Source organism: Macrobrachium rosenbergii, chromosome 48, assembly GCF_040412425.1.
Source record: "Macrobrachium rosenbergii isolate ZJJX-2024 chromosome 48, ASM4041242v1, whole genome shotgun sequence".
Classification (NCBI taxonomy): domain Eukaryota; kingdom Metazoa; phylum Arthropoda; class Malacostraca; order Decapoda; family Palaemonidae; genus Macrobrachium; species Macrobrachium rosenbergii.
Window position 1 is genome coordinate 26,599,141 of NC_089788.1, and position 18,754 is coordinate 26,617,894.

At 41.8% G+C, this 18,754-nt stretch overlaps 1 protein-coding gene across 50 annotated transcripts in view; it reads left to right on the plus strand.

Annotated features, from left to right (window-relative positions):
- Positions 1-18,754, plus strand: part of LOC136831307 (echinoderm microtubule-associated protein-like 2) — a 370,899-nt gene that overhangs the window by 318,835 nt on the left and 33,310 nt on the right. For all 50 annotated transcript variants that reach the window (XM_067091484.1, XM_067091500.1, XM_067091464.1 and 47 more), the window contains 4 exons: positions 14,216-14,370; positions 14,479-14,604; positions 14,797-14,928; positions 15,780-15,917. In XM_067091484.1, coding sequence (XP_066947585.1) covers positions 14,216-14,370; positions 14,479-14,604; positions 14,797-14,928; positions 15,780-15,917 — 551 coding nt within the window. The remainder of the gene's footprint in view (positions 1-14,215; positions 14,371-14,478; positions 14,605-14,796; positions 14,929-15,779; positions 15,918-18,754) is intronic.

The window sequence follows — 18,754 nt, forward strand, 5'->3', positions numbered from 1 at the left end:
ACATAATGAGGCGGAGTTCATTGAACTCAGCTTCCTTAATCCAATTCCATAAAACAATACCCTTTGTTCTTACCTTGGAATGGTTGAAATTTTGTGGTTGTTTGTGAAGATTGAATGCATTCTTCCACAATCATCAATTTTAGTCAAATGATCATTTTTGTTCCTTGGTGGCGCCCGGAACAAGGGTATTATAGGTTGTCTGTCACATAGAGGTTGGTACACCGGTTGGCAGCTCCTAGAGGTCTTCAGCCCCCTGAGTGGATCGCTGGACCTCTTAAGGAAAGCAGACAAAATGAGGGAGTTCATTGAAGTCAGCTTCCTTAATCCAGGTAAGGACCTTAAGTTGGTTTATTAACCCTTAAGCAAATTCCAACGATGTTGGCTGTCTCTGACCCTCCACCAAAGGTGTCAATCAGCTATATATATAACTACCAGGTAAGTTAGATGTTTAAAAATGATATTTTCATAATAAAATAAATTTTTGAACATACTTACCTGGTAGTTATATATAATTAAATTCCCACCCTCCTCCCCTCTAGAGACTAGGGGCATGGAAGATCTGAGGAATAGTTGGAATGGTTCCAGGTACCTGGGTAGAGGGCGCACAGGTGGTTCACCTGACTACCGATCGGCGATTGCCGCGAGTTTTTGAAATTCTGCCGTGACGTCAGGGACTTAAGCTTTATATATAACTACCAGGTAAGTATGTTCAAAAATTTATTTTATTATGAAAATATCATATTTCACACACAGTTTGTTTTTTCTTCAAGCCAGTTACATTTATTAAGATTCCATAGTAAATGTAGCAGGAGTAGGAATTTGAATTTCTTCTTTTTATTGCAAGCAAAAAATGAAATGATCACAGGATGGATTTTTGTACGAAATGGTTGTGTATGATGCCTTTTATTCCTGGTATAATACTACTGTATAGCTATGTCACAGTAAATAAAGATTCTCACCCCTAAACTGGCCAGCCTAGCCTTTAATCATTCAGGCAACAATATCTTGGCTTATTTTAACTTTTTTCTTCCCCATCATTTGGTAAAGTACTATTGAGTTTGTATACATAGTATCACTTGGTATCTAAACTTTAATTGGAGATGCAGTCCCTTGTTAGCTTGGATAAAGATATGTAGAGGGTATTGCAATGGTTTTAGGTTCATTGTAGGACTCTAGTTCATCAGTGACTATTCTTGATTTGCAGAAATTGGGATAAGAGCTTTTATGTTGATTTTCAAATCAACTGTTTTCTGCATTACCTTCTAAGGTTTTTTAGGAGGTTGCTACCAGTATTGTGCCACGTGCAGCGCATTCTATGCAATCCCTTAACGTTCTGTGCAGCAACCCTTTACAACAGCAAACTCTCGCCTTTGCCAGCCACTTCATTGCTTTTTGCTTTTAATGTTTCAGCTGTTACTTTTGGGCTCTTCCCACTTAGCAGTCCAGTTTCTGTAAATTCATCTTACTTGAATTCTCATTTAAGAAACCTTCAACTAACCTTATGATTATCTAGAAATGACATGGTTTGGTTAACCTGCTTAATGATAGTAAACCTCATAAGATGGCTTTCTCGTTTAAAGATTGGAGTCAAATACTGTATGTGGATTTAGTTTGCTGTTGACATTTGACAGGCTCTAAAGAAATGTAAGTTTTGAAATCAGCCCCTGTTTTATCTTGATCACATAAGTAGAATATAAAGGATTTAAGATGTAGAGAATTGTCAATAACATAAAGTTCAATTCAGATTCATAACACGTTTTTGTATTTATTAAAATACAAGAAAGTGCTCTAAACCTAAAAATATCTTTACACCTTCATGAGTTTTTGTAGAAATACAATAGTTTTTATCTTGCATAACTTTTTTTTAATACCTAGGTCATATTTTCTCTCATTTCTGGTAATGTTTAGATATTCAAAATTTAACTATATTCGGGATCTTAATGAATTCACTTACCTAAGCCCTCTTTCCACTTCTAGAGGTCATACATCTATTGCTTATTCTTAAAAATATCTGTTTATAACCCAATAAACTTGGCCTTCCATTGATACAGATCACTGCTCCTTTGAACTGAAGAGACATTTATATCCAGTATAAATGGTTAAAGAACAACTTTGGTCATAACATATAGGATATACATAGATAAATTACCATATTGAATATTTGGCACCTGTGACAGAACAAGTTCCAAGTTGGCTAAAGGATAAGTAATGAAGTGATTGTACCTATTTGGTTACACATTACTGCAGTACAATGCCTGGCTATGTGAAAATACAGTTTTTATAATGAAACTTTTTATACAAACCAGTTAATCATAGTCTTATTCCATGCAAACTTTCCTTTCTTACCAACTTAATAGTCTGAAAGCTGAAAAACCCCTCTACATGTCCAGACCACACTCCAGCATCCTGCTCATTCCTCTGTGCCAGTATCAAGTGTTATGGGAAGGGAGGAGGGCACTATAATACCTAAATGGGTTTGTAGGAAAAGGTGTTTATTGTTCAGATGAACCCATCAATCTTAAAGAGCCTAAGCTGAACCGCAATTTAGGAGGAAGGAGGCGACAAAGAAGCACTTGAAGGAAAGACCATAGTGCAAGAGTTATATTTTATCTCTAAAAGCAGAGAGCTTCAACTTGAACTGAAAGCTAGAGCTTCATGTGCTTTGATCTTGGAGTTTAGAGGTGGCATACTGTGAAATGTCCAAATAAGACCAAGAAATATCCTGCCAAAGCTAATATCAAATATCTATTTCTTCTAAACCAGAAGATTCTTGCAACCAGTATAAAGGAAGAAAGAGGAGAAGATATGACAGCTTGGGTCTGTTGGAGATACTCCATAATGGTCCTCACCAGACAGAGAAGACCATATTCATCTGGAGAGACAGTCAAGGGAGTAATAACAGAGGAATCAAAGGATAAGCCGTGTTTTCCAGAAGACAGTGTCTTTGCTATGAACTTCATGACAAATAAAAGACTGACAGAAGACCAATGGCTGATATTAGAAACTTCTCCAGACTGGGTATGCTGAGGCTCATAGTTGTGCAGAGGAGAGAAGAACCAGCAGAAACAGTGTCATGAGGCTCATCTGTAGTGAAGAGAATTCTGCCAAGGGCCCATAATGAGTTCTGGTGAGGTTGTGTAGTACAAGTCAAGTCGAACTCCTTTCCAAAGGAGTAGTGGAAGAAGTGCTAGAGCCCCACTCAGAAGGTTTCTACAATTGCCTTTTCATGGTTCCGAAGGCCTCAGGGGCGCTGGAGGCCTGTTTTGGATGTAAGCGCCTTGATTGTGTTCGTACTGAAGACAAAGTTTCACATGGAGACCGTTCCCTCTGTCATGTCCTCAGTACAACACGGGGACTGGATGGTCACCCTAGATATGCAGGATGCGTATTTTCACGTCCCTGTTTATCCAGACTCACGGAAATTTCTACGCTTCGTTTTTCAGGGCAGGATACTACAGTTCCGGGCCCTATGCTTCGGCTTATCAATGGCTCCTCAAGTTTTCACACGAATCCTTGCTCCTCTGGGGAATTGGCTTCACCTTCTGGGAATCAGCATCAACCTATATCTAGATGACTGGCATCTCCGCTCGTCATCAAAGGAAAAGTGCGCAGAGGACTTGAGAAGAACTCTTTTTCCTGACACAGGAGTTAGGCATCCTCATAAACAAAAAGAAATTCCTTCTGATTCCGTCTCAGGAGATTCCCTATTTAGGGATGATACTGAACTTTCAGACTTTTTGGGCTTTTCTGTTGCCCAAAAGAGTCGTGAACTGCCTTTAGACTGTCAGTCAGTTCCTTGCTCTTCCTTCCTGCTCAGCAGTGCAGTGGATGAGTGTTCTGGGGACCCTCACTTCAGTAGAGCAGTTTGTAAATATAGGCAGACTGTACATGAGACCCCTTCAGTTTTTCTTCACAGCGAATTGGTGCAGAAAAACCCAACCAGACTCTTTCAACTTCCCGATTATATCGGAAATCAAAGAGGATCTCCAGTGGTGGTCGTGCGGAGAAAGACTTCGGGAAGGGAGGTCTCTTCTCCCAGTGCGCCCAGACCTTCAATTTTATTCAGATGCCTCCGACCTAGGCTGGGGCGTGCTTCTGGAAGGTCGGGAAGTCTCCAGAACATGGACTACAGTGCAACAGAATGCTCACAACATAAAGAAACTGAGAGCAATTCACCTGGGCCTTCAATACTTCTTGGATCTGGTCCGCGGCATGAAGATTGTAGCAACACCACGCCTCTTGCATATATTTGCAAACGGGGGGGGCACTCATTCCTTCTCCCTGTACGAGATGGCGAAGGATCTCCTTCTGTGGGTGGAAGAGAACCAAGTCTCTCTTGTCACCTGGTTCATTCAAGGGAGGATGAACGTGATTGCGGACGAATTAAGCCACCTCAAACAGGTCCTTCCAACCAAATGGACCTTAAATCTAATAGCCTGCGACAACCTATGGAAACTGTGGGGCAAACCCACAGTGGATCTTTTCGCAACGTTGAGAAACCACCTTTTTCCCCTCTTTTGCTCTCCTGTCCCGGATCCTCAAGCATGGAGCATGGGCGCCATGCTTTTGGATTGGACAAACTTATATGTGTACGCCTTCCCTCCTTTCGGAATGATCAGGGAAGTAATCAACAAGCTGTCAATGCATCAGAACACCTCCATGGCCGCTGTAGCCCCATTTTGGCCGAACAAGGAATGGTTTCCAGACTTGATTCGACTCCTGGTAGACTACCCAAGACTTCTTCCACAAAAATGGCCTCTGCTCAGACAACCCCACTTTCTCAGATTCCACCAAGGATTATCCGCTCTGGCCCTGACAGACTTCAGACTGCCAAGTGCCTTGTCAGAGCAAAAGGGTTTTCGAGACAAGCTGCAGAGGCAGTTGTGAAATGCAGACGAACTTCTTCTACAAAGCTCTACCAATCAAAATGGGCAGTCTTCAGAAGGTGGTGCAGCCGCCATAACATCTCTTCTTCTGAGACATCTATAAGCCAAATAGCCGACTTTTTGATATTCCTAAAGTTCGTCAGGAAGCTATCGACCTCTACCATCAAAGGGTACAGGTCGATGCTCAGCTCAGTTTTTAAGCACAGAGGAATGGACCTGTCTTCTAATCAAGATATCACTGACCTGATCAAATCCTTCAATATGTCCAAGAAAGATAGTTCCTCCAACGTCTCTTGGAACTTAGATGTACTGAAGTGGCTCTAAGGTCCTCAATTTGAACCTCTTTGTTCTGTTTCCCTCAGGAATCTCACAAAAAAGACTCTTTTTAGTGGCTCTTGCTACTGCCAAATGTATTAGCGAGTTACAAGCAATAGACGAGAATAGGCTTTGCAGAAGAGGACGCAGTCTGCTCTCTTTCTCTTGGTTTCCTGGCAAAGAACGAGGATCCTTCTAAACCCTGGCCTAAGTCCTTCATCATCAAGAACCGTATAGATATCTTAGGACCTGAGGAAGAAGAAAGACTCCTCTGCCTAGTGAGGTCCCTCAGATACTATCTTCAGAGGACGGAAGAGATTAGAGGACCTTCAAGCAACCTCTGGTGCTCTGTTATCTGTTAAAAGCCCAGTTTGCCCACTCTCCAAAAATGCCATATCCTTTTTTCTGAGAGAATTAATATTAGAAGCCCACTCTCAGATCCAGGAAGAAGCCTTTCCTCTACTTAAGGTCAAGGCTCACGAAATTAGGGCAGTCGCAACTTCCCTCGCTTTTAAACACAACTTGTCTCTTTCTTCAATCCTACAGTTGATATTCTGGAGATGGAAGTCCATATTTGCCTCACACTACCTCAAGGACATAGAAACTGTATTTGAAAATTGTAGCACTTTATGACCTTTATCTGTGGTTGGCATGGTGCTGGGAGAGGAAGCATGAGGAATCTATCTGTTCCTTTGCTATCCACTCTCCTTGACTTAAGGTTTTGAGTCGTTGGGAAGCCTGGGGGTACACTGTACTTGGAGTACCCACCAGGTCGTACTTTATCTTTGATAATGGTTGGGTTGTTTGGTTTTATTCTGTGGTGTAGGTGACAGTGTTTTCATTTTGTATTCTGGTCTTTGCCTGGGGCAGTGGCATCTTTTAAAAACTTTGTCAGCATTACGTTGTACTTCCTTCGCTGCAAAGTTCCTACTAATGTAGTGGCAACCCTTGGCTATACTGTCAAGTCCACTACAAGTTGAGAGAAGCGCCGACCAGAGGCAGTACCTTCCTGCAGCAGCTCTCTCAACAGGTAAGGAAACAACAAACATTTATTCAATGTTAGCAATCTTTCTAGTTCAAATTCATTATTTACTTAATGCTTTGGAGTAGAATATGTCCATGCTCTTTCCCACCTCCTTACAATGTGGAATCAGCTATGTAATTACTTGGTAAGTTACTTATATAAAAATTACATTTTTATAAAGTTTTATATATACTTACCAAGTAATTACATGATCGGAGCCAGCCCTCCTCCCCTTGCATGAACATAAGAGCATAAAACGAATTGAGCTCTCAGCTGGTTTGTTTCCTTGAGTCCCGGATGGTGGCGGGACGTTGTCACCTACACACTAACGATAACAGCGCCACAGCAAGAATTTTGAATTTCTAAGCTGCCGTAGGTTAGGGAACCAATAGCTATGTAATTACTTGGTAAGTATATATAAAACTATTTTATCATAAAAATGTCATTTTTGTAACATTCTGAAGGTGAATGAAGTCTGCTAGCATGGGAACAGAAGCCTATACTGGATATGTACCTCATTCATTGAACCAAATAATTAACCCTGTCCATTTGAACAACTTTTTGGAAACTGAGGGCTCTCCAAGTGACTTTGAGTTGCATGATATTTTTATTAGTATTTTGCATGAAATGTTATTGAAAATTGCAGCTATAGAATTATAAATATACTGTATATGAATATATCTTATAAGCATTTAATGTGTGCTTTGAGAAAAATGCTGAAAAATTATGATTTTATCTCAAAATTTTTTATTTTAAAAACACAGTAACCAGAATTTTTTTAAGCCATTATATAAGTGTGTGGAGTCTAAAAGATTATTTGCTAATACTGTAGTCAGTATGCATTTAGGAAATAGGTATGTACCTGTGATGCTCTTTTTAGATTTGACATGCCATTTGCAAGAGAACCTTAATAGGGGTTTCAAGTATAGAGTAGTAATTCAAATAGATTTTAGTGCTACTTTTGATTTAGTAAATCACAAGGCACTTATTTGTTAACTTAAACTTCAGAATCTTGGAGTGGGTGGATGTTTTAGGCTAATCAAGATTCCCTTATAGATAGGCTGCAGTGAGTTGCTGTTGATGGGATCTTAGCAGACCAAGACTTTATTGTGGCTGGGGTCCACAGGGTAGTTTTCTTGGTCCACTGTTATTTTTAGTGTATACTGTACAAGTGTATGGTTATTGACTGGGAAAACAAGATTGTTCAGTACGCTGATGATGCAACACTTGTGGTGTAGTAAAGTCTCCACTTATGAGAAATAAAACTGCCCTTAGTCTCAATTGTGACATGGGGCAGATAATGAATGGTTTAGTCGGTGGGGTATGGGGCTGAACTCCAGTAAAATGAAGGGACTCTGAATGAGTCTGAAACTTTAACTATTCTAGAATGAGTCTGATGCTTAAACTATTCTAGGTGTAACTTTTGACTCACATATTACTTTTGAGAACCATCTAATCAGTGTGTCAGCAAATGCCACATGAAAGCTAGGTATTGTATGAAAGGCTTCATATATTTATAAGTGATAAAATCAGTGCAACTTGTTTTAGGCCATTTGTCCTTCCTTTACTAGAATACTATTCTCCTGTGTGGATTTCTGTTTCTGCCAGAGGTTTATCTCTTTTAGATGAGAGTGGTTTGTGGTGGTAGGTTTCTGTTTCCTAATACCATAATGGTCTCTTATTTGTTAATTTTTCATAAGCTGTATTTAACTGTGATATTTCACATTCACAATTGATCCCTGATTCTGTTTTCCTACCAAGAGTTAACCAGATTTGCTGAACAGCAGCACCAGTAAGCAATAAATGTGCCTTGCTGTAGAACTTCTTGGTTCCAGAGGTCCTCGATTCCTCACAATGTTGGACCGTGGAACAGTCTCCCTTAGGATGTTATGCAATTGGAACCTCAAAATTTCAAGCAAAGATGCAATGCATTACTACCTTATTACTATTATTATTCTCCTTGTATTTTAATACATTTTTATCTATTTATTAAGTCATTAATTTATTTTTTCTTTTTTAATAAGTGAGATTTCTCTGTATTGTCCTTTACCTCCGTTTACTTCTTCCTAATGATCACCATATTCTTTGGAAGCTTGAATTCAAGCCATTGGCCCTTGTGGGCTTGTTCCATATGAATAGGGTCATCTTCTGAACAATAATAATAATAAACTAATAAAAGGGTAAACTTAATTGTACCATCTTTTAACAGTTTTAAAGTTATCTTAAGACAAACAAATCCTACTGAAAACAGTACTCCTTTCACTTTGTTTCTTGGCCAGTAAATATTTCCAACACATACTTGGGATAAAAACGTTATAGATAAAGAAGTTCCCAAAATTTATAAAAGGTCACATACTTATTGGGATAAAAGGGCAGAAGCATTTATGTATTTCTGTATCCACAAAAACAGTTGAGCAGCTCCAAATGTATTAAGATCCTGCACCAACTCTTGAATGAAATAAAAGTTTTAATTTGTTTCAAAGTAGGGTCCCTCCGCGGCGGCACGGGCGAAGCCCTGCCTGCTGATTGAGGAGTACAGCCTCCCTTCCGGGTCACAAGCGGAGTCTCAGTCACGTCAGGTAGTTCCCCTCCTCCTTCTTTGGATACGTTTCATTTCTTTCTGTTCAGAGGTTTGAGAAGATGAAAGACAGCAAGGTCTGACTTCTTTTAGTCTCTTTCGGAGAAGGTGGAATCACAACAAGGTTCTCGTTCTAGATCTCATTCTGTTCCTGACCCTTCCAATCTGGGGACTCTTACCATAGAGGGTTTGGGCACGAGGAGAGTGGAAGAAGTTCTATCCTTTGTCTGATAAAGTTAAGGAGACTGAAGGGACCAACAGTCTTCTTTGATTATAGGGCAAAGACCAGCTAAGGGAGTGTTTCTTTGTTCCAGGTCTTTGTGAAATCTCTTTGCTTGCTTTGAAGTAAACCCTTCCTTTCAACAAGACATCTCTTGTCTTTGTTTGACGTTTTACAGTGACTGATTGACCCAGACTGGCCTGATCTGTTCAGTGAGCACATCCTGGAGTCGCTCTTGAAAGCAGAGGCTGATACTAAGGGAAAGACAGCCAGGTCTTTTGAACTCTTTTGTCTTTAGCGAAGCAACTTCTTTGGTTTATAGGAAGATTTTTTATTCCAGGTCTTGAATGAAATCTCTTTTGGCAGTTTTCAACAAGACCTGTTTGACTTTATGACTGCCCGACTGGCCTGCCGGAAACATATCTTTTCAGCAGCCACAGTTCGGCATGAACCAAATAAGCTTCTTAAGAGTTCGATCTGGGAGCTAATCTTTTCCCACAAGAAGAAGTTGATGCAGTCTTATCTGAGGCAGCTAGGGTCAATCAGAGTCTCCGTTCCCATTGGGGTCTGCCCTATAAAAGGAAACAGTCTGATCTTGCCAGCACTCCCACAAAGTCCAGCAAGAAATTTAAACATTTCAAACGCCTCCCAGCTCAGTCCTTGGTTCAGGTTCCTTTACAAGGTCAGCCTTCGACCTCTTCCTCCCATCCTTCGCCTCAGTATGTCCTGGTGAACCCGGCGCATCAATCTTTGGCTGCCCCCTCCTATGTCCCCTCCCCAGCTTTCAATCCTGCATATGAAAGTCAGGGGAAATTTCGCTCCAGACAATCAACCAGAGGCAATAAGCCCCGTGGCTTTGCTAGGGGAAGGGGAGCCCTCTGCTCCTCTCACAGGAACAGGGGAGGTAGAGGCTCCAGAGGGGGGAACCAAACACAGGACCGATGACATACATCCTGTGGGCGGGAGGCTGTACCATTTTCGAGCTCGGTGGACCTTCTGTCCCTGGGCTCAGAGTATAGTTTCCAAGGGCCTAGGCTGGAGTTGGATCGACAATCCCCCTCCACCAGTCAAGTTTTATCAGGCTACGACCAAGGATCTCGAGGACTTTGTGGAAGATCTCTTACAGAAACAGGCTATAAGGAAAGTGAGGACTCTGAAGTTCCAAGGCAGGCTCTTCAGTGTTCCCAAGAAGGGTTCCGACAAACGGAGAGTAATTCTGGACTTGTCCCGTCTGAATTCCTACATTCGTTGCGACAAGTTTCGGATGCTTACTGTCTCCCAAGTTCGGACCCTACTGCCCCGTGGAGCCGTAACCACCTCTGTAGATCTTTCCGACGCCTATTATCACGTCCCGGTTGCGAGAAGGTTCTCCCCCTTTCTGGGGTTCAGGCTCGGAAGGCAGGCATATTCCTTCAAGGTGATGCCTTTCGGCCTCAACATAGCCCCAAGGATTTTTACCAAGTTGACAGACACGGGTCGTACAACAACTCCGGTCTCAAGGGATTACGCTGGCGCGTATCTCAGACGACTGGATCATCTGGGCATCCAGCGTCGAGGAATGCCGGAGAGTTACATCCGTGGTGGTCGACTTTCTAGAATCCTTGGGCTTTCGTGTAAACAGGGAGAAGTCCCGCCTGGTTCCGAGCAGTTGTTTTCAATGGCTAGGAATCCAGTGGGATCTGAATTCTCACAAGCTCTCTCTTCCTCCTCCCAAGAGGAAGGAGATAGCCAGAGCAACCAGGCAGTTTCTCAAGTCCAAACGAGCCTCTCGGCGGACCCAAGAAAGAGTCTTGGGCTCCCTTCAGTTCGCTTCGGTGACAGATCTGTTGCTGAAGGTAAAACTGAAAGATATCAACAGAGTGTGGCGGAGTCGGGCAAATATCAGTCTCAGAGACAAGGTATCTCTGATCCCTCACATCTTGAAGAAGAGACTCCGGCCTTGGTCGACTGTCAAGAGCCTGTCCAAGTCAGTCCCCCTGCAATTTCCTCCTCCGGCGTTGGTTATCCACACAGACGCCTCCCTAAGCGGGTGGGGAGGATATTCTCAACACCAAGAAGTACAGGGGACTTGGTCCCTCATGTTCCGCCAGTTCCATATAAATGTTCTGGAGGCCATGGCGGTCTTCCTTACCTTGAAGAAGCTTCTTCCCCCCAAGAAGATTCACATAAGGCTGGTTCTGGACAGCGCCACGGTAGTCCACTGCATAAACGGGAGGTTCAAAATCGAGCCGGATCAACCAGGTAATGATTGCACTTTTCTCCTTGGCGTGCAAGAACAAGTGGCACCTGTCTGCCACTCATCTTGCAGGGGTCCCGGAACGTCGAGCAGATTCTCTATCAAGGACAACCCCTCGAGTCGGAGTGGTCCTAGACAGGGTCTCGTTCAATTGGATCTGCAAACAAGTTCCGGGTCTGGAGGTAGATTTGTTCGCAACCAAGCTCAACAACAAGCTTCCTCATTACGTAGCTCCCAACCTGGACCCTCAAGCTCTTTTCACGGACGCAATGTCATTGGATTGGAACAGGTGGAAGAAGGTCTATCTGTTCCCTCCAGTAAACTTGTTGTTAAAGGTCCTTCACAAACTAAGGACATTCAAGGGTCAAGTAGCTCTAGTGGCTCCCTACTGGCCAAAGAGCAGCTGGTTTCCTCTTCTGCTAGAACTGAAACTTCGCCACATCCGAATCCCCAGTCCAAAACTAACACAAGTAGCACAAACTCAGACTGTGTCAGCTTCCTCAAAAATTCAAAGTGCCCTGGCTTTGTGGACTTTATGAAATTTGCAGCTCAAAGGGATGCTAACGTTGGAATCAGATAAGCGGGTCTCCACTCTTCGTCAGTACGACTCAGCAATTAAGAAGCTAGCACTCTTTTTGAAAGAATCTGAGGCTACAGTAATGACCATAAATTTAGCAATCTCCTTTTTTAGATCGCTGTTTGAGAAGGGTTTAGCCTCTAGTACTGTTACTACAGTCAAGTCGGCTTTACGAAAAGTGTTTTTGTATGGTTTCAAAATTGACCTCACAGATCCTTACTTTTCTTCCATCCCTAAAGCCTGTGCACGTCTGAGGCCAGTAATCCGTCCACATACGGTTTCCTGGTTTTTGAATGACGTGTTGAAGTTAGCCTCAGATATCGATAATCAGTCTTGCCCCTACCTTTGCTTATTGAGGAAAACGTTGTTCTTAGTTAGCCTAGCTTCGGGTGCTAGAATTTCAGAGCTGTCTGCACTCTCTAGGAGCCCAACCACATCGACTTCCTTCCATCAGGGAGGTTTTGCTGATTCCTCACCCTAACTTCCTGGCCAAAAATGAAGATCCGCAGAATAGGTGGTCACCTTGGAAAATTCTCCCCTGCCTCAAGACCTGTCCCTGTGCCCAGTTCATACTTTGAGGGCTTATTTAGACAGGTCCTCTCACATCTCATCTGGGCCTCTCTTTATCAGGAAGGAGGGGGTAATATCTCTGTGTCTGCTATTAGACAACAAATCCTTTACTTTATCAAGCAGGCTAATCCTGACTCAGTCCCAAGAGTTCATGATATTAGAGCTGTGGCCACCTCCATTAACTACTTTCATTACATGAATTTCACGGATCTTACCAGGTACACTGGTTGGAAGTCACCCTTGGTTTTCAAACGTCACTATTTGAAATCCTTAGAAGCTCTTAAATTCTCAGCAGTCGCGGCAGGGAACGTTGTTCCTCCCTCTGGTTCCCTTTCTGATTCCTAGTCATTTCTTCCTCCACTGCCTCAGTTATCCCCTTACGGTCATTTTCAGTCAGGCTTGCCTTGACTTTCTCACCTGACTGTGTTATCTGTATGTTTGTCTAATTGACACATTTAGGTTATAATGTTTTCAATATTGTATAGTTATTTTGTTTATGTATATTTTTCATATTGTCATGTTAATTTTAAGCTCCCATCAGTTTCATTTGTACATTATTGTTATTGTTACTAGTAATTAAAAATTTTTTTGGTGGACCTTTGGTCTTCTGTTCCCCTTAGATTTTATTATCTCTTCCAGTTTAAGAATGATATTTATTTCTCTGTTAATTTTTCACCGGCTGACACGGGACCCGATCCAGAAAAGGGATTTTGACAAAGGAAAAATCTATTTCTGGAGAGGGGACCGTGTCACCCGGTGACCTACCTCGGTCATGTGTCATGTCCCAGTATTGTCTCCATCATGTGTCATGTCCCTCCCATAGTAAACATCATTCTGGTGGGGTGATGCTTTCATGGAATGCGGCTAGCGGTGTTTTGTGTGCTGTCCGCGAGTGGTGCATGGGTTTGTAACGGCACCTCTCTGTGGGACTTTTGACTTTGGGATCTCTATAGGATAAGGTTCCGTGTTTTTATAGTTCACCCTTTTCCATACACGACTCCATCTAATGGAGCTCGCTCTGGGGGTAGTAACTCCAGCATTTCATTTAGCTTTCTCTGGTATCTAGCAACGGAATTACCTAGAAATAAGTGCTGAATGGACTTTTTCACCGGGTGACACGGTCCCCTCTCCAGAAATAGATTTTTCCTTTGTCAAAATCCCTTATATGTTAATATAAAGTAAAACACAATTAAGGGAAGCACACAGGCATGTAGATGAGGAGCGCATAACCCCAGCTGGAGTCACAGCCCTTTATATGCAGCAAGAGATCCTTACAGATGGAGCCCACCAGTAGAGGAAGCTCAAAGAATCTTGGCTCTTAACACTTTGTTGTTATCCAAAAGAGCAGCAATGGAAGCATCAGGTTGAGTGTGCCATAGTATGAAAAAGTTGCAGATCAAGATCAGGGTACCCATGTGGGAAGTGTTACTCTGGAGTGCTCATATCCTCAGTCCCAGAAAAGCAAAGCACTAAATGTACACTCAAAGTGAACCCATATAAAGAGATAAACAGGGTGCTTTCCAGAATGCTGGAGCATGGTCTGGGCATGTGCAGTGGGTCTTTCAGCTTTATGTTGATGAAGCTGGTGAAGCTGGTAAACATTTGCATGGAATAAGGCAATTAATTGGTTTGTATGCACAAACATAACTTTATTAGAAATGTTGACTGGTAATAATACTGTACTGTTTCTCCTGTAAATCAGCAGTAACTTGTGGGTGCCTAATTTTGGTTTAAATTTCAGAGAAGAGCAGAATTATAGCTGATGATCATTTATGATAACTCTAGGTGTTATTTTAACATGTTTAACAGGTGGCAACACTGTTTATAAGATGGTTCGTGGTGCTCACGATGGGCCTGTGTTCTCCATATTGGTGCAGAAGGATGGAGGAATAATCACAGGTGGAAAAGATGGACGTATTGTTGAATGGGACAGAGATCTTGAACGAACTGGCAATGTAATCGAGGTGAGATTCTAACTTCAGTTACTGTGGAATTTAAGACTACATAAATTCTTCAATATTGTATTTTCATCATTCTTGAAATTACATTAAAGGGCAATATCATTATTCCAGATTCCAGAGCAATATGGTTCACCACGTGTTGTTACATCAGGCCGAGGAAGTCAGTTGGTTGTTGGTACAACCCGTAACTGTGTTTTAGGAGGCACTTTTACCTTCCCATTGAGACCAGTCATGCAGGTATGGACCCCACATTAAAAATTTTGCTTTTGCATAGTTTGATGCTCTGAAATTGGTACAGTAATACTAGTAATACTGTTCATTTTTAGGTTATTTTCTGTTGTGAACTTAGTTATAATAGGCAGTGTTTATCACTTGCATTCTCATGTGTCACTCTTCAGAGCATACTAATGATCTTTTATATTGACACAGGGACACACTGAAGAGTTATGGGCACTGGCTCCACACCCTGGACATCACCAATTTTTGACTGCAGGATATGATCGAACTTGTTATTTGTGGGATACCATGGCCCACACCATTGTATGGAGCAAAGACATTGGGGTGAGTAATTGAGATGCATTTATTTGTTTATTGATTTACTAGGTCAGATAACTACAACCAGCTAGGTTTGTTGAGAGTTAGTTTGTGGTAATATGTAGTGGCATCGAAAATAGTCAGGACAGTGTCTATGAAGGTTATTTTGTTTTTTGAAGAAAGCGTGTCAGTGAAATTGGTGCACACCGTATTTTGATTGTTCCAAAAAACAAAAAGCCCTGGAATGTACAGTACCACCGTCTTTAAAAGAAAAAAAAAAGGGTTGTGATAACCAGATACGGAAGTGTGTGTTGCATGTGCATACACTATATTAAGGGTGACATGCTTCTTAAAAGGTTTTTATACAAGGTATACTGTTTATACAATGACAAAGTAATTGTATATTGTTTATACAATTGCAGCAATTACGCTAGCTTATCTTAAAATCTTTCCTCTGAACATTTTCCCCTTTGACAGGTGTTGGATTGAATATTAATGAATATATTTTTGCAGAATTGCAATGTTAGTCATGTGACTTACGTAATATTGTGATATGAATGTCTTGTGACCTTGTTGGCTATAAAGTTTTTGTTTGCTTCGAGGTTGTCCAGTAAGTAGGTACAAAGCTGAATGAACATATATTCATTAGGTTTCATATTAAATCCACAATATTATATCATAAATCTAATGTATTTAAAATTGTTGTGATTTCCACTGAGTACCTTGGGATAGCAAAGATTGATGTGTACTGTGTAGTACTTACTGTCATTGAAATAAATTTACCTGTACAGTACTTCATAAATTAAAATATTTTACTGTCATTTATTCTTTGACCACAATAAATAATCTCACTGTTGCTGATTCTGAAATACTTTCAGGAGCACGCCCAGTCAGCTGCATTTTCCAACAATGGTGAGATTGTGATCATCGGAACAACAAGCGGAAGGTGGTTTGTCATGGATTCTGAAACCCGCGAAATGTACTCCCAGCACCAAGATGGGAATGAACCCATTCAGGTTAAGACAATGTCTCTTTTTGAACAAGTTTACGATCACTACCTATCAGGATATTTTTACTGTACTGCAATGTAGTGCAGGTCTTACTTAAATTTTTTATCATTTGTTTGCCAACATTTTCTGTTTTCTATGGGAATTTTGCCTCAGCTTTTAATAATATATCTACCAGTTAATGAATACTTTGGTATTATGTATTTCTGGTAATGGATTTTTTACAGTTCACTTTTAACTGATATATTCTGGATGGTTAATCTTTCACTTCCTCTTCAGTGCATAAAAGATACAAGTTAAAAACATTTCCCTACATTTGTTGGTTGTTTCTGTGAGGTTACAGACTTTCATCTTTTACTTGTATTACCTTTGGCAACAGCTGGTACGGTCATCACCCCACTGACAGTTACTTTTTGTTTGGGTGCCTTACTGTTAATAGGACACGTCTGTGCTTTGTTGGACCATATCACCACAGTTGTTGTGGAAGCTTCTCTGTTTTTTCTTGGATGTATGGTTGATAGCTTTGGTGTGTATTGACTGTAATTTTGATTATGGGCCAATAGTGATGATATATGATTCTTTATTTGTAAAGGTGGATCAGCATCTTTGGCATGGCCATGTGTGCTAGGTTTATGTCAGCCTTTGATGTAGAACCTTGTACTTTTTGTTTGTTTTGCAGAAATCAGGTGTGCAAATCATCCTTCAACGATGTGGATTGTCTTGCTGGGTCACCTGTCAAGTGGAAGGTGAACTGGTTTTCAGAGGATAGTACATAATGTTTTCTCCTGCTGTTCCTCAGCTCTCACAGGCATGTACCCCTGCTCCTGCTGGTGGGACAGCATTAGTCTGGTCTCCCCTTGCTGGGTCCAAGGAGGCTAGGCGATCAACCAGAATCCTCTTGGGACAGGACTATATTTATAACAGTGATAAAATCAGTACAACCTGTTTTAGGTCATTTGTCCCTCCTTTACTAGAATACTGTTCTCCTGTATGGATGTCTGCTTCTGCCAGAGATTTCTCTCTTTTAGATAGAGTGGTTTGTGGTGGTAGGTTTCTGTTTCCTAATAGTAGCAGGTATGACTTCGACTATCGATGGATAGTCTCTTGTCTGTCAATTTTCCATAAGTTGTAATTTATCAGAGGTTTTTCACATTCACAATTGATCCCTGATCCTCTTTTTCTGCCAAGAGGAACCAGATTTGCTGAACAGCAGCACCAGTATGCAGTAAATGTGACTTGCTGTAGAACTTCTCAGTTCCAGAGGTCCTTTGTTCCTCTCACCATTGGACTGTGGAACAGTCTCCCTGATGATGTGCAATTGGAGCTTCAGAAGTTCAAGCAAAGATGCAATGCATTACTACCCTAATACTATTCTCCTTGCATTTTAATAAATTTTTATCTATATATTAATTATTCATTTATTTTTTATTTTTTAATTAGGGAGATCTCTTCATTCTGTATTTCACTTTACCTCCTCTTATGTCTTCTTAATGAACACCATATTCTTTGGAAGCTCGAATTTCAAGTCAACGGGCCCTGTGGGCTCGTTTCATATGAATAGGGTTCATCTTCTGAATAATAATAATAATAATAATGTCAGTTCCTGTACCCTCAGTATTCCCTTCTCTCTTCCTTCTTCTCCCACTTCTGTTCTTATTGCTCCAGGGCATCCATTCTCTTTGCTTTCTTGAGTACTTGGCTACAACTAGGTGCTCTTCACCAGAATCAGTCTTGGAGGGTGGCTATAGCCAGGACCTCTTCACCAGAATTAGTCTTGGAGGGTGGCTGCAGCCAGGAGCTCTTCGCCAGAATCAGTCTTAGAGGATGGATACAGCCAGGAGCTCTTCATGAGATTCAGTCTTGGATGTTGGCTACATACAGGAGCTCTTCACCAGTCTTGGAGTATGGCTACATCCAGGAGCTCTTTGCCAATCAGTCTTGGAAGTGCTTCAGCTTCAGCTTCTGCAGTAGCCCTTTGTATGGGACCACTATTGCCAACACTGCTGTTCCTGCTTTTGCTCATCTGGCGGCTCCTTCTGTATCTTCTGGGATGCCTGCCTTGACTTCATCCTTTGTTGGTATTGAAGGACCTCACTGTGTTTGTCCTCCTCCTCTTCATCTTCTTTGTCTTCTTTCCTGGAATGGTGAAAGCATAGGCAGAAGGCCCCATTAGTGGGAACAGGTGGTTGTGAACAGAGTGGGTTAATCAGTTCATAATTCAGTGTGCAGCCCCATTTGTCCCAGGTTACCTGCTTGGCCTTCTAGGGACAGTAGGACTGACCCTGGTTCTTCCCATGCTTATGCTTCTCTGGAAGTTAGAGTCTGCTAGGTACATCTGGGAGGTGCTCATGACAGGTCCCCAGACCTTCACAGATATGGCCACACTCCTGGGTTCATTACCAGCCTGGGACAAGTAGCATGCATGTCTACTAGCTTAGACCAGCCTGATTGGTTCTGTACCCAATTCTAGGCCTGAAAACAGAAAAGGTGATTGAGTCCCATCAAATTTGATGTCCTCAGCACATTTCAATGCTTGGAACTCACTCCATTCACTCGTCAGGGTCCTCTTTGGTTAAGGGATCTTCTCTGTCTGCTGTGGACTGTGCTGGACTTGAGTATCCTCTTCCTGCAGAACCATTGTAGACAGAGTTGGAGAGGTGCTCTGTGAGATCGTGGGTCTCATTTTTGAGTAGCATTCACTTGGGGGAAGAGATCAGATCCTATTCATGATGTCTGGTATCTGTGATTGAGTGCAAATTGGGGTTAGCCAGGAGGAGTTGCTGTTGTTTCAGCTGCCTTGGTCTCTGCTTGCTCGTGGAGTATCATTTCTGGACCAGAGAACTCCC